General features: G+C 41.2%; 1 protein-coding gene across 1 annotated transcript in view; it reads left to right on the forward strand.

Moving 5' to 3' along the window:
• LOC121445403 (zinc finger protein 120-like) overlaps window positions 1-23,125 on the forward strand; it is a 38,742-nt gene that overhangs the window by 14,267 nt on the left and 1,350 nt on the right. Inside the window, exons 4-6 of the mRNA XM_041647539.1 lie at window positions 19,209-19,335; window positions 19,540-19,597; window positions 20,724-21,534. Of these exons, the coding sequence (XP_041503473.1) occupies window positions 19,209-19,335; window positions 19,540-19,597; window positions 20,724-21,534 (996 nt within the window). The remainder of the gene's footprint in view (window positions 1-19,208; window positions 19,336-19,539; window positions 19,598-20,723; window positions 21,535-23,125) is intronic.

The raw sequence follows: 23,125 nt of genomic DNA on the forward strand, positions 1-23,125 counted from the left end.
GTAGAGCTTGTATCAAAGCCACAAGTTCAGCGTTGTGGTCGGGCCACCATCCCTGAAGGGAGGCTACTGGCCCAGATCATTTGCTTCCTGTCCACCAATGTTGCCCCCGCCTTCCGCTTACCTTCGGTCTTCTGTACCTGCTTAGCTCGGACCGCCAGCCTTGTACCCCTGGCAAGCTTCACCCTCATTTTCGGCTCTGCCTGGCACAGCTTAGCCTGCCATTTTGCCATTCGCCTGTCCTTTAGGCAGATGCTAGTAGGATCCATAGTCCATCGACGTCAGCCCAGCACAGGAGCAGTAGTCTGGCACAGGAGGGCACCTGTGGTAGCATGGTGACTGCTGTATCGCAGTCTGACATGGGTGAGGGGAGCAAGACTGTAGAGTGAGCAGTCAGGGCTCATGCAGGCTTTAGAGCAAGCACAGCATCAAGGCAGTTGCTAGGAGGTGAGGATTTCTTCAGTGGTGAAGGCAGGGAGAGGTGGTCGTCCTGGTGAGGAGGGCGTGGTAGAGACAGAGGCAGACAAGCAGCCTGTGTCTCCTGCAGAACTGAAAACAGCAGCGAAAGCAAAAGTCCCTCGTTTGGTCAACAAAAGGCTTTGGTCATACATTCAGAAGTGACCAGGGAGGAACGAGTCATTTATTTGTCTTTTTCCCAAATTTATAGTTCGTAAGGTGTCCAGTTTGTATTCTTTACTCAGTTCCAGTGTCCCTCTTTATTTGTCTTTGATCTTCTGTTGCCCAGGCCCCTAATCTGTCTGAGTCCTGTCTTTCTTTTGCTTCCCGCCTCTCTCTCTTTTGTGGCTACTGCTGTCTGCTGACCTTCAGAGGTTGGGTAAAATGCCTGTAAACTTTCATTAATCATTTAAGGAACACAGATTTTAACTGGCCCCTGGAGAACCTCTCTTATCTTGGCCGAATTAGTGGGGTGCCTTGCAGCCCCCGCCTGAGATTTGCCATGAGCCCAGCATTTTGACTGTCAGTTTCTCCCTTTAGAAGAATGAAGATAGATCCATATTTTTCTCTATGCACAAAACTGAAATCCAAACAAATTAAAGACCTTAACATAAAACCAACAATATTGAACCTTTTATAGAAGGAAAAAAGTTTAAAATTTATTTTAGCAAAGGATATAATCAACAGAACGTAATATCAACCTGTAGAATGGGGAGGTATCATGAGACATATAAGGAACTTAGGAACTTAATCCTCATAAAAACAAATATTTTAGTACAATTACGTCACAGACCAAAACTGTAAATTCTCAACAAATGAACTTGAAGTGACTGAAAGATATTTAAAATTTGTTTAAATATAACATCCTTAATCATCAGGGAAATGCAAATTAAACAATTTTGAGATTTTATCTTATTCTTGTAAAACTGACCAAGATTAAAAATATCATTTGACAATTTATGCTTACAGCTACTTTGAACATTAGCATGGTGGACTTTCAAAATTAGATAACATATTACCTTAAAAACTTAGCGACATCCTTTATATTATCATTGACAGAATCTGAAAACAACTCAAAATGCACCTTTTTTATATTAATAATAAATGAGAATCTTCGCCATGTTTTTTTTTTAAATAGCCATAAACATTATAAAGAGTCAAAAGGACCATTTTAACTCAACCTCATCATTTAGTAACACCCCCTTTGCCATTTTAGTGGGGTGAGAGGCTTTAGCAGATCTTTGTCTTGTGGGGCAACTCAGGGCCCCCACCTTATCACAAGCATTGTGAGCAGACAAGTGTTAAATTCAGATCTAAACATGGGCTGGCTTAGAAGCTCAGCTGGGCTGTTCATATGGCCCCGGCCCTGTGCCAGGCCTTCTACAGCAATAGTTCTTGAAGACAGTGTAGTCCTGCATCCATCTAAACAGAACTGGGAATTTACTTTTCTTCCAGACACACTGCATAGTAGTTTTTTTTTTTATAAGCATATTATTTTAAAGTGACTTAATTTAATTTTCCCAATTTTTAAACCAGAGGCTTTTACCTGGATGCAGCACATGATGACTGGTATAGAGCATCCCCAGAAGACAGATGTTATTAGGGCTGGTAGGCCCTTTTAATGTCAGCTTATTCCATTAGCTACTACTCCTGAATCCACACTTATCATTTATCAACAGCCACAGGGAAATTTACTTGCAATCTCTTGCCCTACTGCCAAAATGGAAAGGTCCAGGTTCTTTAGGGGACCTTTGCTTTTTAATAGGGTATCCGACCCCAGAGAAATAGCCTACTGCAGGTTCCCAGGCTTAGTTCTGTGACCCTGGCGCTAGCACCAGCTATTTCCCCTGGGCAAGGGCCACAGATCTTTAGTACAAGGTTTTACATGGCATTTGCAGATGGGGGCTGCCATTCAGTCTCTAGCACCTTATTTTCTAAGGAAAACAAGCCTTCTCCACAGGGAACCCCACTGGGGATCCTCCCAGGACCTGGCTTCAGCCTCAGCTCTGTCCACAGTGAGCTCCTAGTTGTATAGCACAAGCTTCCCACATCCCATCTCTATACTCACAGCAATCTAGCAGCTTTTCTCTGAATGGGATTCCAGAGGCCCCAGGAGGCATTCCCTCCAGGGAACTTGTGAGGTCAGGATTGGTCCACTCAGTTCCTCTTAGCCCTCACACTGCCAGTAGCAGCTGGGAAGGCCTTTGCATTGGCTGTAGGGGGAGGGAACACCTTGGACTGTCTAAGGCAGCCCTCCTCCCCCAGTCCTCCCGTGCGGTGCTGGTGGACTTTAGGTCAGCAAGGGAGGACGTCATTTTCAGCACAGGGATTTCAGGGGGGCCACGGCTGCCCCCTTCTCTGACTCGGGCCAGGGTTGCTGCCATGCCCGCCCTGCGTCCTGCTGAGAGGTTTGCTCAGAGCTGGAGCCAGTTGCCCCGCCTAGGCCTGGCTCCAGGCTGTGCCTCAGGAGATCACAGTCCTGTTCCCTCCCCCCTCGCAACAGCAAGCAGGGCAGTTCAGCAGCAGAGCCTAGAGAAGTAAAGGAAGGGCAGACTGTCAGCGTTCCTTTTGGATTTTCACAGAGTTAGGGTCAAAGAGATGGTTACTTACTGCCCCATGGTACCAGATTTAGACTCGAGTACAAACAGATATACAAAACAAAGAACATATTAAGCACAAAAATACACAGACAATACAGATGCGCTGGCGCGGTTTCGGCGTAATGCCGAAAGCAAAACTTCAGACGGAGACTCTGAGGACCCGGATTCCTCGTCTCCCAGAAGAATCACGTACCGTTCGGACTGTGGGGGTGCCCCGAACAGTCCTACCCGGGAAGGATTCACAGGATTACTGATGGGCCAGGAACCACATCTGGCCCCAGATGCCTCTGAGACGTCTCCCAGGGCTGCGGTGGGGAGTACGAGCTCGTCAGCTCCTCCCCGGGTCCGCCAAATACAAATCTGATTAGCTAACCAGTACAAACGCAGGCGCAAACATAAAAGACAGAAGACAGACAGAAAACAATTGTGCTGGCCAGCTTACCTCCCGGTGGTGAGTCGGTGGTCCCTGGGCAGGGGTCTCCAAATCTCGGTGGGACCTCCAAATGAAAGACCCCAGTGGTGGGCAGTCCTTCAGGCTGAGGAGACCCTCCCAAGGAACAGCGAGTCAATCTTCGGATGCAAATAGCAAGAGGCTTTATTCAGTACACAGGTACCTGGGGCGACTTAGTCTCTCGGAAGACAAGCGCGCCTGCAGACTGGGGGAAGGTCTTTTTATAGGAAAGAGGGCAGCAGAAGCAGATTACAGAAGCAAATGCATCGTTAGTGGTCAGTTGGAATGGGGCAAGGGGCACAGGTGGTTTTTCCTCTCCCAGCACAGATGTATGGGAACAGATATCCTGTTAATTGATGTCCTGTCCTAATCTATGGATATAAAGATCCTGTTTTGCAGCCAGGGACCCTGACCTTACTCTGCACTTACAGTCGTTCGTCAAAAGCTTTGTGAAATGACGTTACAGCAGATAAGCTGGGATCTTTCATAGGGGGAGTTGTCTCTTCTGTGAATTACTGATATTCTAAGTTGGGCACATGTGCTGACTATAGGCATCCTGTTTCCCTAAGCAAACGGGATGTTCTCATTAGAGCAGGCCAGCTGCGGGTTCCTTATCGCTTGGGGCCAGATGGCTGACCGGCTGACCGCAGATATCTTGCCTGGCTTCTCCGCCCTTATTCTCAAGTCGAACTTCCCTGCTCTAATTACTTGCGTTGCTCCAAAGTTTAAGCCTTGCAAAATGGCGTTACTGCTGCTTAGTGAGTGGGGGTCTTTCACCACCACCAAGAAGCCTGATGCCAGCTGCTCATAAACACTGTTTAAGTGTTTGATGGCAGAGCCTCTTAAAAGAGCTGTGGAGGTTTTTGTCACTAATGCTGAGTCAAGAAGCCTCTCTTAAAGGAGCAGAGCGTACTGGAGAAAAGGCAGTTACCAAGAAGCTGGGCTTGACTTTGTTCTTGTATATTTAGAATTCTTTTTTTAAAGCTTTCTCAGGCTTTATTTGGAAATTCTTGCCAAACATAAGTGCTGTTTGTAGATGGAAATTTCTATCCTGTATGTTCCTGCAGCCATTCAGTCCCATAGACACACACAGAGCTTTATATTAATTATAAACTGTTTGGCCTCTTAGCTCAGGCTTATTATTAACTAGCTCTTTCAATTTACATTAACCCAAAATTCTTGTCTATGTTTAGCCGTGTGGCTTGGTATCTATTCTCACTAAGACATTCTCATCTTGCTTCCTTTGCATCTGACTGGTGACTGAATCTCTGCCTTTTCTCTTCCCAGAATTCTCTTTTTTTTTTTATTTTTTTTTATTTTTTTTTATTTTTATTTATTTTTTTTTTTGCTTTATTTAACGTGCATTGGTGTGAAGGTGTCAGATCCCCTTCAACTGGATCTTCAGACAGTTGTGAGCTGCCATGTGGGTGCTGGGAATTGAACCCGGGTCCTCTGGAAGAGCAGTCAGTGCTCTTAACCACTGAGCCATATCTCCAGCCCCACCCCCAGAATTCTCTTAATCTGGTCACTCCATCTGTACTTTCTGTCTGACTACTGGCCAATCAATATTTTATTAAACTAATACAACTGACATATCTTTACAGTGAACAACAACATTATCCCTCAGCATAGCTGGGTAACACTGGTCAAGATCACACTTGGTAATGGTCTGGGGCCAGGGCCTTTGGGAAGGGGTTGCTTCAGAAGTTAAGAACTTGATTCGTTCCACACATGGGATTGTGGTTATCAGTCCCGTGGTCACTGTGGACTTTATTTATTTATTTATTTATTGACTGACTGACTGACTGATTTTTATTGAGCTCTACATTTTTCTCTGCTCTCCTCCCTTCCTCTCCCTTCCCCACTCCAACACTCCCCCAAGGTCTTCATGCTCCCAATTTACTCACCATGTATTTGATCTACGTAAATCTCTCTTAGTATCTTCATTGTTGTCTAAATTCTCTGGGATTGTGGTTTGTAGGCTACTTTTCTTTGCTTCATGTTTAAAATCCACCAATGAGTAAGTACATGTGATAATTGTCTTTCTGGGTCTGGGTTACCTCACTCAAAATAATGTTTTCTAGCTCCATCCATTTACCTGCAAAACTCAAGATGTCGTTACTTTTTTTGCTGTGTAGTACTCCATTGTGTAAATGTACCACATTTTTCTTATCCATTCTTCGGTAGAAGGGCATTTAGGCTGTTTCCAGGTTCTGGCTATGACAAACAATGCTGCTGTGAACATAGTTGAGCACATGTCCTTGTGGCACAATTGTGCATCCTTTGGATTTATACCCAAAAGTGGTATTAACTGCGTCTTGAGGAAGGCTGTTTCCTAAATCTGAAACACTGATATCCAAAGGGGCTGTACCAGCTTGCATTCCCACCAGCAATGCAGAAGTGTTCCCTTTACCCTACATCCTCTCCAGCATAAGTTGTCATCAGTGTTTTTGATCTTGGCCATTCTTACAGGTGTAAGATGGAATCTCAGAGTTATTTTGATTTGCATTTCTCTGATGACTAAGGATGTTGAGCATTTCCTTACATGTCTTTCAGCCATTTGACATTCCTCTGTTGAGAGTTCTCTGTTTTGGTCTGTACTCCATTTTTTTTTTATCGGACTATTTGTTCTTTTGATGACCAATTTCTCGAGCTCTTGCTATATTTTGGAGATTAGACCTCTGTCTGATGTGTAGTTAGTGAAGATCTTTTCCCATTCTGTAGGCTGTTGTTTTGTTGAACATGACCTTTGCTTTACAGAAACTTTTCAGTTTCAGGAGGTCCCAATTATTAATTGTTTCTCTCTGTGTCTGTGCTGCTGGGGTTATATTTAGGAAGTGGTCTCCTGTGCCAATGCGTTCAAGTGTACTTCCCACGTTTTATTCTGTGAGTTTCAGTGTGGTTGGCTTTATGTTGAGGTGTTTGATTCATTTGGACTTGAGTTTTGTACATGGTGATAGATATGGGTCTATTTTCATTCTTCTACATGTTGATATCCAGTTATGCCAGAACCATTTGTTAAATATGCTTTCTTTTTTCCATTTGATGTTTTTTACTTCTTTGTCAAAAATAAGGTGTTAGAAGGAGTGTGGATTAATATCTGGATCTTCTATTCAGTTGCATTGGTCCTCCTGTCTGTTCTTATGCCTGTACCGTGCTGTTTTCAATACCGTAGCTCTGTAGTAGAGTTGGAAGTCAGGGATTGTAATGCCTCCAGAAGTTCTTTTATTGCACAGGATTGTTTTGGCTATCCTGGGTATTTTGCTTTTACATATGAAATTGAGTACAGTTCTTTCACGGTCTGTGAAGAATTTTGATGGGCATTGCATTGGATCTGTATGTTGCTTTTGGAAAGATTGCCATTTTTACTATGTTAATTCTGCTTACCCAAGAGCATGGGAGATCTTTCCACTTTTTGGTGTTTTCTTCAATTTCTTTCTTCAGAGATTTAAAGTTCTTGTCATACAAGTCTTTCACTTGTTTGGTTAGAGTTACTCTGAGATATTTTATGTTATTTGTGGCTATTGTGAAGGGTGTTGTATTTCTGATTTCTTTCCCAGCTCTTTTATGATCTGTGTACAGGAGTGCTACTGATTTTTTTTTTTGAGTTAATCTTGTATGCTGCTATATTGCTCAAAGTGTTTATGAGTTGTAGAAGTTTCTTGGTAGAATTTTTGGATCGCTTATGTAAACTATCATATCAGCAAACAGTGAGAGTTTGACTTCTTCTTTTCCGATTTGAATTCCCTTGATCTCCTTTTGTGTCTTATTGCTCTAGCTAGGACCTCAAGAACTATATTGAATAGATATGGAGACAGTGGACAAACTTGCCTTGTTCCTGGTTTCTGTGGAATTGCTGGGAGTTTCCATTTAGTTTGATGTTTGTTGTTGTCTTGCTATATATTGCCTTTATTATGTTTAGGTATGGTCCTTGAATCCCTGCTCTCTCCAAGACCTTTATCATGAAGGGATGTTGTATTTTGTTGAAAGCTTTTTCGGCATTTAATGAGATGATCATGTGGTTTTTATTTTTCAGTTTGTTTATATGGTGGATTACGTTGACAGATTTTCATATGTTGAACCATCCCTGCATCTGTGGGATGAAGCCAACTTGATCATGGTGGATGATGGTTCTGATATGTTCTTGGATTCGATTTGCCAGTATTTTATTTAGTATTTTTGCATGTTCATGAGTGAATTTGGTCTGTAATTCTCTTTCTTAGTAATGTCTTTGCTCTGCTCCCTTGGAGTTTACTCTCTCTAGCCTACTTTGGCTTAGGTTACTGGCTCTGACCTGTTTCTGTAAATCCTGGTCTGGATCCTCTCCTGCAGAAGTCCCTGGCTTGGAGTGTGTCCTGCAAAGGTTTCTGGCTCCAATTTACTGCCTTCAAGTTCCCAGGCTTGGGTGCACCCAGAACTGCAGACGACCTGGCTCAGGCTTACTGCCTCAGAGGTCCCAGATTCATGCTCAGACCTGCAGAGTTTCCAGGTTCCTACCTATTCCCTTTGATGTCCTAGACCAATGCCCAGGCCCACAGAGGTCCTGCCTCAGGCCTACTCCATCTGAGGTCCCAGTCTCACGCCTGGCCCTGCAAGATCGCTCATTTCTGCCTACTCCCTCAGAGGTCCCAGATTCATGCTGAGACTGGCAGAGGTCCTGGCTCAGGCCTAGTTCTTGGGAGGTCCTAGACTCACATCTGGACCCTCAGTGGTCTCTTGCTCTGGCTTACTCGCGCAGCAGTTTCTCCCTGGTTTTATTTATAATATTCTGGAGTTACCCTGTGTTCCTCTTGGGCAACATTGATTATCCTCCTTCTGAATTTGTATAGATTTTTTTTATAACTGAAACCATTGGTTTAGGAAAACAAGAGATGTCTTGGTGAAGTTGCTGCAAATCTCCAGCCAGTCTGGGATAGTCTGTGCTCAGGGTGGAATGGAAGCCAAGGCTGGGAACCACTCTGCTGGGTCCCTTCAGCTCACCCTATCTCCAAGGGAACTCCTGTCATTCAGATCTCACTAGCCAATCAGGGCCTCCTCTGGACCTGGAAGCTCAAATGGGAAGGTTCTTCTGAGCCCCATGCTGCCTTCTCAGCTACACTACTGAGGAAGTCAGAAGTTGGCCTGTGTGTTGCTCCTTGTGCTCCATTGCAGGTAGAGAGCAGGCATGCTCAGCAGATATACCTTGGTGAGCAAGGGGCCACTGTCCCCAGACAGGGAGGGGTGGCCTGCTAAGCTACTAGATCTGGTGTTGTGTGTTCTCCCCAGGGCTGGGTTGGAACCAGTGGCAAAAGGCAGAATCCCCTCTGACTTGCATGATTCTGCATGGTCCTGCATTATCCTTGCAATTCCCTGGGGCTGCCTCTGTGCAGAGCATTGGGAGTGGACTACTTAGACATATTCTTGTTTTGGGGGTCATTGTGAAGAGGAGGTGTCTGAACTTTCAACATTTAACATTTAGTTTTAGGATCCATCTGGAGTTAATTTTGTGCAATTTATAGACAGTATCTGCTGTAGAGAACCACTCCGCTGCTAAACTGTGACGTACAAGAGCAGTGTTGATGGTAATAGAATTGATAGTATAAGGATTTTCCAATTTGTAGGACATTAATTCACATAAAGTAGAATTTAGCTAAGGGTAGGGCTGCCTCCCAAATACACCAAAGATAAGCATTAAGGTAACCAGGCCTTTTAGAGATTAGGATGCTAGTATATGAATGTTTGTCCATCAGGATTTGTTAAGCTACATTCCCATAACAAAAGAGACAACCCTGATTTGCAAACAGCCAAAAGGCCCCCATCAAAGAACAGTCCTCTAATATTCTCTTCAATGGGACATTACAGGGTCACAACCAGCATTGCCCTAAAGGTGTATTATTATAGAACAGCTGCATCACCAGCCTTTTTGAAAAATGGTTTGAGTCAAAGTCTCTGATGTTGATTGAGGTGAACTTGAACCCTGTCCGTAGACCCACAGGGCATTGCCCTTTCTATCCTTTTGACTAGCCATCCTAAATATCTGGATTACAGGTCTGTAGCACCACAAATTTCTGTAGTGGACTGTCCATTTCAGTACAGGGAAAGGATGGCTTCTCCGTTCAGACCAGAAGTGGAAAAACAGTGCACTGGGCACACGGCAGGGGGAAATAGAATAGACAATAGCTAGATCACAGACTGAAGCTTAAGGCAGTAAGCTGGGGGATCTCCAGCATAAAGAAGGACTGATGGGGCAGGGTAAGTACTTTCTGTGTGATTTCCCAGTGTGTGTTATCCCTTCTATATAAACAAAGACAGACAGAATTGGTGAGTGTGCAGTTTATGGAGGGTAGCTTGAATACTGAGTATTCAGTTTCCAGTTAGAGAACTCTCCTATGTAGATATGTGCAGTCCTGGTGGACACAGTTAACTCAGCTGAGAGGTTTGAGACACCAGCCATTGCCTGTAACTCTGTATGAGTTTACAGCCCTAAGCACCTATCATTTTACACAGGACAAAGTCATACAATGTCTTATTAATGGCATTCTCTACCAGGGAAGGGCCTATTCTGTTTCAAAGTCAGTATAACTAAGTGTTCTTCCAATTATTTTTATCTCTTTAAGAAGTCAATTATTGGTATCACTTTTTAAATTGTATTTTCTTTAAATGCATTGCCTCTCTAATTTCTGTGTGTTTCTGTTTTCTAACATTTTCCAGTCATTAAGAATTTTCATACCATTTTTTCTTAAGTGCTTTATTATCTATCAATCGATCTATGTATACGTCTGTCTATCTACCTGCCTATCTATCTATCTATCTATCTTTAGAATAGTGTTTTTTAACCTGTGGGTCATAATTCCTGGGGTCAAAGACCCTAACACAGGAGTCACCTAAGACCATCATAAATACAGATATTTATATTACAATTCATAATAAGCAAAATTGTGGTTATAAAGTAGCAATGGAAATAATTTTATGCTTGGTTGTCACCACAGGAATTCAAACTGTATTAAAAGATTGCAGCCTTAGAAGGGTTGAGAACTACTGGTTTAGGCCAATGTCTCCCATTTCTCAGGCTTGCTTTACAATATGTAATTGAGAATTACTTTGAACATTTAATCCTGACCTTGCTTCCCATTGCTGGGAATACAGACCAGTAACTCATTCCAGACTGATTTCATTTCCACAATTCCTGCAGTTTGTGTTTTCTTTATTGCTTCTGTTTCCATTTTCAGGTCTTGAACAGTTTCACTTGTTTTAACTATTTGGTTTTTCTTTTCTTTTTATATTTTGGTTTTTTGAGACAGGGTTTCTCTGTAGCTTTGGGGCCTGTCCTGGAACTAGCTCTTGTAGACCAGGCTGGCCTCGAGCTCACAAAGATCCACCTGCCTCTGCCTCCCAAGTGCTGGGATTAAAGGCATGCGCCACCACCGCCCGGCCTGGCTTTTATTTTCTTTGCTTTATTTTCTACAGCTATTTATGTTTTCCTTGATTTTTTTTTTTTTGGTGATTTATTGATTTCCTCCAACATTTGTGTTTTCCTGAATTTAAGTATTTTATTCATTTTCTATTTGAGGACCTCTGTTATCTTCATATAATTGGTTTTTTTTCCTTTCTTTTTATTTATTTATTTATTAAAAATTTCCACCTCCTCCCATTTTTCTCCCACTCCCCCTATTCCCCCTCCCCCTCCCTCTCCAGTCCTAAGAGAAGTCAGGGTTCCCTGCTGTGTGGGAAGTCCAAGGTCCCCCCTCCCTCCATCCAGGTCTAGGAAGGTGAGCATCCAAACAGACTAGGCTCCCACAAAGCCAGTACATGCAGTAGAATAAAAACCCAGTGCCATTGTCCTTGGCTTCTCAGTTAGCCCTCATTGTCAGCCACATTCAGAGAGTTCGGTTTGATCACATGCTCGTTCAGTCCCAGTCCAGCTGGCCTTGGTGAGCTTCCATTAGATCAGTCCCACCATCTCCATGGGTGGACACACCCCTCGCGGTCCTGACTTCCTTGCTAATGTTCTCCCTCCTTCTGCTCTTCATTTGGACCTTGGAAGCTCAGTCCAGTGCTCCAGTGTGGGTCTCTGTCTCTATCTCGATCCATCGCCAGATGAAGGTTCTATGGTGATATGCAAGATATTCATCAGTGTGGCTATGGGATAAGGCCAGTTCAGGCACCCTCTCCTCTGCTGCCTAAGGAACAAGCTGGGGACATCTCCTTGGACACCTGGGAACCCCTCTAGAGTCAAGTCTCTTGCCAACCCTAAAATGGCTTCCTTAATTAAGATATCTACTTCCCTGCTCCCATATCCACCCTTCCTCCATCTCAACCATCCCATTCCCCCAAGCTCTCCCCAATCCTCCCCTTCTCCCCATCTCCCCTTACCTCTACCCCACCCCCACCCCTGTGCTCCCAACTTTTACCTGGCAATCTTGTCTACTTCCAATATCCAGGTGGATAACTATATGTTTTTCTTTGGGTTCACCTTCTTATTTAGCTTCTCTAGGATCACGAATTATAATGGATGGATATAGAAAACACTTTACTGAGTGAGATAACCCAGACCCAAAAAGATGAATATGGTATGTACTCACTCATAAGTGGATTCTATCCATAAATAAAAGACATTGATCCTATAATTTGTGATCATATAATTGTTTTTAAGGGCTTTTTGTTGTATTTCAGCTATGTTGGAATATTCAGTACCTGCTATGATAGGATAGCTGAGCTCTGTTGGTGATATATTTCCGTGGATGTTATGGAGTATATTCCTATGCTGTTGTGTAAGCATCTGGGATTGGGATAATTGTAGGTGCTGATTTCTGGCTTCATTGTTGGATGGGAGGTTTGTTCCTGGATTTCTGTGTGCTCTCTGGAATATCAGAGTATTTGTTGACTGAATGTTTCCTTTTTTCCTGATCTTCTTGGCTGATATGCTCATGGGAGAAAGCTTGCTGGTGTTAGAGGCTAAGGGAATGAGAGGCCAAAGGGAGATCTTCCTAGGGATCCACAGGAGGTATGGAGAGGGTCAAGGGGAAGCTTCCTCTCGTTTCTATTCCAGTGCTAGAGGCAGCTGGGAAAATCGGATCTGGGCTAATAGATAATGTGGTAGATCTGAGGGTAGCCTCCCTGATCTTCTGATGGATGTGGCAAGTAGTTGAGCATCTCATTTCTTGGCATATCTTTGTTTTCCACTCGTTACTATCATCAATATTTACACTTTTGCTATTTAAGTTATTGAAGTGGTTACTAGGTTGGTTTTTGATTTTTAAAACTATCTTGCATCTGGAGAGTTGTGACACATGCCTTTAATCTCAGCACTTTGGAGGCAGAGGCAGGTGGATCTCTGTGAGTTCAAGGCCAGCCAAGTCTATGGTGCAAGTTCCAGGATAGGCTATAAAGCTACACAGAGAAGCCCTGTCTCAAAAACAATCAAATAAACAAAAACATTCTTGTATATTATTGTCTCTGTGTCCTAGTTAGCTCCAGGTGTCAACATGTCAGATCATACACTTGATGTCTGATGTCCTTCTGTATGTGCTGCTTTTCTTGGTTAATCAATAAAGCTGTTTTGGCCAATGGCTTAGCAGAGTAAAGGTGATGGAGGAAGGTCATTGGCTAATAAAGAAACTGCCTTGGCCCATTTGATAGGCCAGCCTTTAGGTGGGTGGAGTAAACAGAACAGAATGCTGGGAGGAAGAGGAAGTGAGCTCAGACTCAATAGCTCTCCTCTCTGGAGCAGACGCGATGAAGCTCCGACCCAGGATGGACATAGGCTAGAATCTTCCTGGTAAGTGCACCTTGGGGTGCTACACACATTAATAGAAATGGGTAATCAAGTGTAATGTATAGTTAAGAAATACAGATTAATAGATAGTCATCTATAATGTAGTCATGTTAGGTTTTCTAGATGTACAGAGATATATTTCAGCTAGATAAGGAATCTTCAAACTGTTCAAAGACCTACAGAATATGGTATTTAAAATGTTTTGTTAACTTAGGACTTTTCATTACAATGAGACACATCTCCTGGTAACACCAATCCATTCAAGAGGATGATGGGCATTGAAGAGGCTCCTTATGGAGTTTATTAGCCATTTGGGCAATAAATTGCTCTTGCCTAGACTGCTTGATGTTATGCTATATGAACTGGACATGCAGGACCCTTAGAAGCTGCTAAATTTTCCAAAAGACTGAATGGTCCTTCAGGGTTCCATCTTCACAGAAGAAACTGCCAGACATTCTACAGGAAACAGAAGAAAGCAACTGACAAACTTTGCCAGTACAAAGCAAAACAAATTTCCTGCTTCACTGAAAAGTCTGTCAGATATTATGGGCCTGTGTGCTGAAGATGGATGCCCCTACATTACAGAAGAACTTTGGGTGACTGTACTGGCAGTGAGATGTCAATTCTGTAGTTTTGGAAGTTGTTTGCAATGTACTTTCTGTTTACTTATGTATTATTTTATATCTTCTGGGGTCTTTGAAGAGTTGAAGACAGATAGTTATAGCTCTTCTTAGTTATGATAAAAGATAAATTAGATATGAAACTTTAGATTCAAAAAGAAATATTGTAACTGTAATTCTTCCTTGATACCTGTTTTGTTATATGTAATTTTACTAAGTTAAAACCTTACTTCTTATTTAAACAAAAAAGGGGAGATTTTGTGGGATATCCTTCTGTATTGTTGTTTCTATTGGTTAATGAATAAAACTGTTTTGGCCAATGGCTTAGCAGAGTAAAGTCAGGCAAGAAATCCAAACAGAGATATATAGAGAGAGTAGGCAGAGTCAGAGAGATGTCATGTAGCTGCCAAAGGAGGAAGACATCGGGACCTTACCTGTAAACCATGAGCCTCGTGGTAAAATATTAAATCATAGCAATGGCTTAATTTAAGATCTAAGACCTAGATAGGAATACGCCTAAGCTATTGGCCAAGCAGTGTTGTAATTAATACAGTTTCTGTGTGATTATTCAGGTCTGGGCAGCTAGGAAATGGAAGAACAGTCTCTGTTTACATACAGTCATCTAATGGAGCATCAATTGAGGATATGCCCTGAGAAATTGAATAAGGCAGAAAATTAAAAAATGGTGGGCTGATTTCTTAGATGAAATATTGAATCTCCTAGATGGCTATTAATGGTGGCTCATTCAGGACTCCAGTGAAAACAACAACAAATTGGGCAGAAATAAATGAAAATCTGTGGGTTGTAGGGAAAAGCAGGCCTAAGTAGTTTCACATGGCAGCCAAATGCTGAAACAGAGGCAGGAATTTTCAGGGAGATTATCACAATTAAAGAGATTGCCCTTGTTCTGCATTGGAGCAAGGTGCCCTAAGGTTAAGAATCCGTCCTTCTATGCCCTCAGTTAATGGAAGGATTAGGAAAAGTGATTCCTAGTCCCAGGAAGGAATTTCCTATAAAAATCTTAAGCAACTCTGTATGAAGTATGGCAGGTCCCATCACAAATTAGAAGCCAAATTTGGTGGAACATTGATGTTGTACTGAGGAGGACTAACTTAACATTAGTGCAGTCATGAAAGGTACTAGGCCTCACCCTCACATTGGTCCCGAGTTCAGCCACCAGTCAGAATTGAGACAAACAAGTACCAGACATTCCAGAAAGTTAAAAATGGCTTACATAACTTGCATATAGGTTTCAATTTCCCTGCAGCAGTGCCAGCACCAATCCCTGTTTGACAAGACTCCTGTTGCTTCTCACCTCTGTAGTAATAAGAGCGGCAGGGCTGCGTCCCCAGCACCCAGCCGCCCCCACAGCTAGCTTTACCTGAAATAATTACACAGACACTGTATTCTTTTAAGCACTACTTGGCCCTTTAGCCCTAGCCCTTACAGGCTAATTCTCACATCCCGATCAACCCATCTCTAATAATCTGTGAGAACCGGTCTTACCGGGAAGATTCTAGCCTAGTCCATCCTGGGTCGGAGCTTCATGCCGGGAGTGGGGCATGGTGTCTCTCTCTGAGGCGTCTGCTCCAGGGAGGAGATCTGTCGAGACTGACTTCACTTCCTCTTCCTCCCAGCGTTCTGTTCTGTTTACTCCTCCCACCTATCCTCTAACCAATAAAATGGGCCAGGGCAGTGCCTTTATTAGCCAATGACCTTCCTCCATCATTTCCCCTTTTTCGGTTTAAACAAAAAAAAAAAGCTTTAACATAGCAAAATTACATATAACAAAACAGTTATCAAGTAAAAGTTACAATAATCTTTGTCATAACTAAGGAAAACTATAACTAACTATTCTTAACTCCATCAAAGACTCCAGAAAGATACAATACTACCTAAGCAAACAAGAAAAAAGCAACTTTTAAAACTCTAGAAATGACAGAGACATCTTGCTGCCTGGACAGTCACCCAAAGTTCTTTTGTACCGTTGGGGCATCCATCTTCAGCCTTCAGGCCCATGGTATCCAGCAGACATACCATAAAGCAGGAAAATTCAAAGTCAGTTCAGTCACTATCTGTTGTGTCCTGCAGCATGTCTCGCAGACTCTTTCATGAATCAGGAACCCCGAAAGATCATCTCACCTTAGGCAAGTTCAGTAGTCCTCTGCGGGTTCTCTGTGTCCAGTTTATGCAATAGTCCAGGCAAGAGCAGTTTCTTGCCCAAATGGCTATCAAACTCCATAAGGTGCCTCTTTGATGCCCATCTTCCTCTTGAAGTAGATTGGTGCTGCCAGGAGCAGAGTGTCTCATTGTCATGAAAAGTCCTCAGTTATTAAAACATTAAATGTCCTATTCTGTAATCTTTGAAAGACATGAAGAATGTCTATCTAACTAAAATACATCTCTATATATCTAGAAAATCTAACTAACATGACTACAAGCTTTACTATTATCGATGATTATCCATTAACAACCTATATTTCTTAATTATACAGTACATATTTAAATGAACTACACAATCACAATACCTTAATCAAAATCAGAAACACTTATACATATAACAAAATTGACCTTAAATCTCTATCAATAAAGCAAAATCTATACTAATGCAAATTATTCATATCTATATCATATCCCCCTTTAAATGTAAAAGAACGTTTATAAACCATATTTGGGAACATGGGCGCAGTTTTTTCTCTCCAAACTGCTTCCTGCTGAATGGGGGCGTCGTTAATTAGGTCTTTCATGGTATAACCTGTGTGCTAGTTTCATCTCAGTTGGCAGTTGAGCGAAGCAATTTTCTGAAGATGTTCACTGCAACCCTTCAGGAGGGCGTGGTCCATCATACCAAATCGGAATAGAAGAAATGAACAGCGTCTCATCCTCTGTGAAAACAAAATAAGAAACTCCTTTCCAAAGCATCATGTCCTTAGATCCAAATTTCAAATTTAAGGCATTTTCAAAGTATCTATGTTGGATTAGTTCAGCAGCATTTATAAACAAATATCTTTTAGCAGTTGTTTGTCCTTCCTCAGCATTCAAACAATTCAAAGAGAGCATAATAGCATACAGTATCAAAATTCTCTGTGTATTTTCCATCTTTGTGCAGCTGTGTTTTAACCTCTATTTTGTTTATTTTTACTTTTAACTTTTTGCTTTTTGAGACAGGTTCTCTGTATCTTTGACCTGAAGTAACTCTGTAGACCAGGCTGTCTTTGAACTCTCAGAGATCCGCCTGTCTCTGCCTCCCAGGCATTCGGGATTAAAGGTGTACACTACTACACCTTGAACTCACAGAGATCTGTTTGTCTCTGCCTTCTAGGCACTGGGATTAAAGGCGTGTGCTACCACACACAACAACTCTCTTCCTTTTTTTTTTTACTTTAAGAACTTCAACTTTTAGTCTGCATATATTTTTAACACACTGTAAACCATTTAAACATTTTCTTTGTCTTTGAATCTCTCTTTACTGTATATCTCTCTTTTTCTGACCACACGAGTCTTTAATTTACCAAGCAATATCAGTAGGATTAAAGGCGTGGCTTTGCCGGCTGGATCCAGTCCATTCCTTAGCTTTCCAGCCTCATGGCTGAGGTACTGGCTGTAGCCATGTTTACTGCAACAACTGTATGGCATTTCAAGGTCCCTGCCAGCAAGCGAGCTTCAGCAGCCTATGCTTGCAAACCGCACGAACCGCCTGCGTAAAAGAGTCAGAGTTTGTCCTGGCAGGACAGCCCAGAAAGCCCGCATTTTTTAAATGGCGCAGCTTTTTTCCTGCTATGGCTGAAAACCGAAAAGCATGCGTTCAGCTTTAACCGTTTAAGTGTTTCGTGGCAGGACCTCTTAATGAGCTGCAGGCTTTTGCAGCTAAAGCTGAGTCAGGAAGCCTCTCTTAGATGACGCGCCCGCTTGCCTCTAGCAAGCAGAGCAGACCCGAGAACACAGCGAGTCAAGTTGCCATCAAACAAATCGTAGCACTTTATTCCAAATGCTCTATTCAAAAGCTCTGTCTCCCGCAGGAGCCAGACAGAGATCGCAATGGCGGCACAGCCCCAGGAAGTTGCGATTTAAAATGACAAAGTGGTTTTTCTGCTACTGTTGCTGAATCAGGAAATCTCTCTACAGCACGACACCAACAAACAGCAAAAATCTGTGTTAACAGGGCAGTGCCTTTATTAGCCAATGACCTTCCTCCATCACACCTCCCCAATGAGGAGTTCCCCTACCCCATCTCCCATACTTTAATCATTGAAAACCCTGCCACAGCTGAACTTGGGGCTCTCCCTGAACCAACCTCTGTTTCAGAACGAATGGAGAGTTTAAGCTCGTGATTGCAATAAATAAAAGCTCATGACACTAATACTACCTGAGCAGTTTGAGTCATTGGATTGCAAATTTGTGACATTCTTCCTGCCTGTTGTATTTGCTTTGAATTTTTTTAAGTTAATATGAGTCTTTGTCTGTTTCCCTGGACATACACCCCATGGGTGCCTGGTCCTCATAGTAGTAAAAAGATGGTCTCAGAACCTCTGAACTTGAGACAATAGGTAATTATGATTTCCCCCCTGTAAGTACTAGCAATTGATCTCACCTATATGAAAGATCAGCAAATATTCTTTTCTACTGAGCCATCTCTCTTGCCCTATGTTATTTATGATCAACATTTACATTGCTTGTTTTCATCTGTCCATTTGTACCTGTTTAAATATGCAGTTCCTTTTAGAAAGGTCTTATTTATATTACAGTTTAGACAGGCACTTCATGTTTCTCGAATATGAATGCAGAACTGGAATGAATACATACTCTTTGTAGGAACTTCAGTAAGAAACCCCTGAGTTTTTAATATCTTTTCTGTTTGTTTGATTTTTGCATGAGAGACAGGTTCTTATGATGTACTTCCGTCTGTGTTGGAACTGATTGCATAAGTGGGGCCAGTATTCAACTCAGAGGCAAACATACCTGCCTTTGCCTTCTGAGTACTAGGATTACAGACATGAGCTAGCACACCAGCTTGCCCATCATGTTTTTGTAGTTGGTAGCTGTTCATACAATTTCTCTGATGTGTAGTCAGTACTATTGATCTGTTTACTTGTCTCTCTGAGTCTGTTAACAGGCATTTCTCTAACAAGGCGATATCCCATATAAAGGTGCAGAAATGCCAGAGTTGACCCTCCTGTTCAATTTTCTTCTAAAATAACTTGGTGATTACATTTAAACTTCTGGGTCATGAAATATGTTGAGAAGCACCAGAATTATATGACTGTATTTTCAAAGAAGTATACATTTGCAAGGTTATCTATCACTTTCTTTTGTACACATGTATATTTTAGAATGCAGTGACCTATGATGATGTGTATGTTGACTTCACTTGGGAAGAGTGGTCTTTGCTGGATCCTTCCCAGAAGAATCTCTACAGAGATGTGATGCTAGAGACCTACAGGAACCTCACTGCTATAGGTAATATTGTGAATTTTCCTTCACATTTTAAAATAAGGGGATGACTGTTTCTTGGTTATAGATGATCTTTTGTAATTGTAATTGAGACTAAGGAAGGATGATGTGAATAAGTTGGGCATGGTTCTAAGGTTCACTGAAGATAACAACTTAAATTTTGCACATTTTCCAATAATACATTACTCATTTTCTGTTACTATATTTTAGGCTGCAAATGGGAAGATCATAATTTTGAAGAACGTCAAAGTTCTAGAAGACCTGGAAGGTAATTTTCATATGCAAGCTAATATAAATATGCCTCAGGAAATTGTAAGACATTTTAAAAGAAAGCAACAGTGTAAATAAGGACAACTTAAAGTGCACTGAAGATTATTAAATTCTCACAAAACCACATATCTTGATGTCATATAGGTGAATTTTGTTTGCAAATCATTATGTTAAAAAAAGAAGAGAAGGAAACAGTTTCTTAATAGATATCACCATTTCGATTATAGCCCCATGCGAGCTGTCCTGTGGAACTGCCAATCCATTTAGTTTCATGCCAGTCATAGTACAAAAGGTATGCTCATTAAATTGGTGATACGTATATGTCCCAAACTTTCTAATAAGCAAACAGTCTATAATAAAGCTTGTGTTCCTCATATGCTTGTTGTGATTTTGCTATGTTTGGTGTGAGGAGGGGTAGTTAGAGTCAAGAGCCAAGGGGCAGTTGTTGTGCAGGAACTTTAATCCCTATACCATATATCTATGAGGAACAGAAACTCAAACTTCATGAATGGAACATGGACACCTTTTATTTGTAATTCTTCCTTTAATATCCTATGTCATTCTGGATACAAGCCATATAAACATAGGGTTATCAAAAGAAGCAACATAGCCCTCTCCCTCTCAGATCAATTAGAAGATATATATTAGTCCCCACTTTGAATGAACTTCTTCAGTAGGTTTCAAGTTTACTTCTTTGAAAATTCAGCAACAAATTCATACTGCAGAAAAGCCCTGTGAGTAGTAGGAATGTCTAAATACTTGTTTGTTCTTGTTCACTCTGCAAATGTAGTATGACTCACATTATAGGAGAATTTATGAATGTAATATGTGTGGTAAAGCTCTGATTTTTTCCAGTTCTTTTCAAATATGTGAAAAATCTTAAATAGAAAAAAAGATGTTATAAATGTGAACCATGTAATAAAGGCTCTTACCATCATAGGTATCTTCAAAGATGCAAAACACCCCTTAATGAAAGAGTACAATATGAATGTAATCACAGTCATAAAACCTTAAGATCTGGTTCCTATTTACAATTAGACCAAATTGTAAAATGAATTTATGCAATATATTCAATAGTGTAATGAATATGGTAAAACTTTAACATGTGCCAATTATTGTTACAGGAATGAAAGAAGCCATACTGGAGAGAAACCTTCTGAATATACTCAAAGTGTTGAAGCTTATGTTTATAATAATCAGCTTCAAAGGCATGAAAGAATCCATACTGGAGAGAAACGCTATGAATGTGATCAGTGTGGTAAAACTTATGTATGCAACAGGAATCTTCTAAGGCATAAAATAACACATACTGGAGAAAAACCCTATAAATGTAATCATTGTGGTAAGGCCTTTTCACGTGACAGTAGTCTCCAAATGCATAAAATAATACATAGTGAAGAGAAACCATATGAATGTAATAAATGTGGTAAGGCCTTTTTACGTGACAGTATTCTCCAAGCACATAAAAGAATACATACTGGAGAGAAACCCTATGAATGTAATCAATGTGGCAAAGCCTTTTCATTTCACAGTTATCTCACAACACATAAAAGAATACATACGGGTGTGAAACCCTACGAATGTAATCAATGTGGTAAAACCTTTGCACAGCACAGTCGTCTTCTAATGCATAGAAGAACACATACTGGAGAGAAACCCTTTGAATGTAACCAATGTGGTAAAGCCTTTGCATTTCACAGTTATCTCCGAATACATAAAAGAATACATACTGGAGAGAAACCCTATGAATGTAATCAATGTGGTAAAGCCTTTGCTCAACACAATCATCTTCTAATGCATAGACGAAAACATACTGGTGAGAAACCCTATGAATGTAATCAATGTGGTAAGGCCTTTGCATGTCACAGTAGGCTTCAAACACATAAAAGAACACATACTGGAGAGAAACCCTATGAATGTAATCAATGTGGTAAGGCCTTTGCATTTCAAAGTTATCTCAAAACACATAAAAGAACACATACAGGCGAGAAACCCTATGGATGTAATCAGTGTGGTAAGGCCTTTGCATTTCAAAGTTATCTCAAAACACATAAAAGAACACATACAGGCGAGAAACCCTATGGATGTAATCAATGTGGGAAATCCTTTACCACTCACAGTTACCTTCTAATGCATAAAAGAATACATACTGGAGAGAAACCTTATGAATGTAATCAATGTGGTAAGGCCTATGGATATAGCAGTGCTCTTCTAATGCATAAAAGAACACATACTGGAGAGAAACCCTATGAATGTAGTCAATGTGGTAAAGCCTTTGCACGTGACAGTAGTCTCCAAACACATGAAAGAACACATACCAGAGAGAAACCCTATGGATGTAATCAATGTGGTAAAGCCTTTTCATTTCACAAATATCTCAAAACACATAAGCGAACACATACAGGCAAGAAACCCTGATTGTTGATATGATCAATGTGGGAAATCCTTTGCATGTAACAGTAGATTCCACATATATAAAAGAACACACACTGGATTGAAACACTATGAAAGTAATCATTGTGGTAAAGCCTTTGTATGTGATTTTTGTCTTTGAAACTATGAGAAAAAAAAATCAAACTGCATAGAAACCCTACAAATGTAGTTAATGTGGTAAGGTTCTGCACTTCATAGTACTGTTTATACGACAATAAAACTTTTAGTGTGAAACCATTCTGTTAAAGCCTGTGCATATCACAGTAGTCGTTGAAGACATGATAAAAACTCATACAGAAGAGACTCTAGCTATAAAGGATTTGGGAAGACCTTTAGCTAACACATTTAAGTTACACAAGGGAATTCTGGAGATAAAATCTGACAGTGTCAACAATCTGTTCAAGCAGTGTATTATTATTTTGTTTGTACCTACAAACTCATATGAACAGAGCCCTACAAACTTAAATGTTAAAGTAACTCTTTTAGATTTCATGTATCTCTTCAATGACATGAAATAACTAATTCAGTTGTAAAACTTTATGGATATTTGCTGTGGGATGGTGCTTTTGTACACTGTAAAGATTTGTCACTTGTATTTGTTTAATAAAATGCTGATTGGCCAGTAGCCAGGCAGGAAGAATGGGAGGGGGGTGACCAGGCTAAGAGAATTCTTGGAAGAGGAAAGTCAAAGAGTCAGTCACCAGCCAGATGCAGAGGAAGCAAGATGAGAATGCCTCACTGAGTAAAGGTACCGAGCCACATGGCTAAACATCAACGAGAATTATGTGTTAATTTAAGTTGTAAGAATTTTAGTAATAAGCCTGAGCTAATAGGCCAAACAGTTTATAACTAATATAAGCCTCTGTGTGTTTCTTTGGGATGAATGGTTGCAGGATCAGGCCGGACAGAAACTTCTGTCTACAAATGGCACCCTAACGTTTGGAAAGAATATCCACATGAAGCTTGAGAAAGCTTTCTTTAAAAAAAAGTATTCTAGTCAGACAAGAACAGAGTCAAGTGCAGCTTCTTGGTAGCCATCTTTTCTCTGGTAGGCTCTGTTTGCTGGCAGCAAGCAGAAGCTCAGCTCCTTTAA

Source organism: Microtus oregoni, unplaced genomic scaffold (assembly GCF_018167655.1).
Source record: "Microtus oregoni isolate MIOR12 unplaced genomic scaffold, Mior012 000184F_ref0000333, whole genome shotgun sequence".
In the NCBI taxonomy this organism is placed as follows: Eukaryota; Metazoa; Chordata; class Mammalia; order Rodentia; family Cricetidae; genus Microtus; species Microtus oregoni.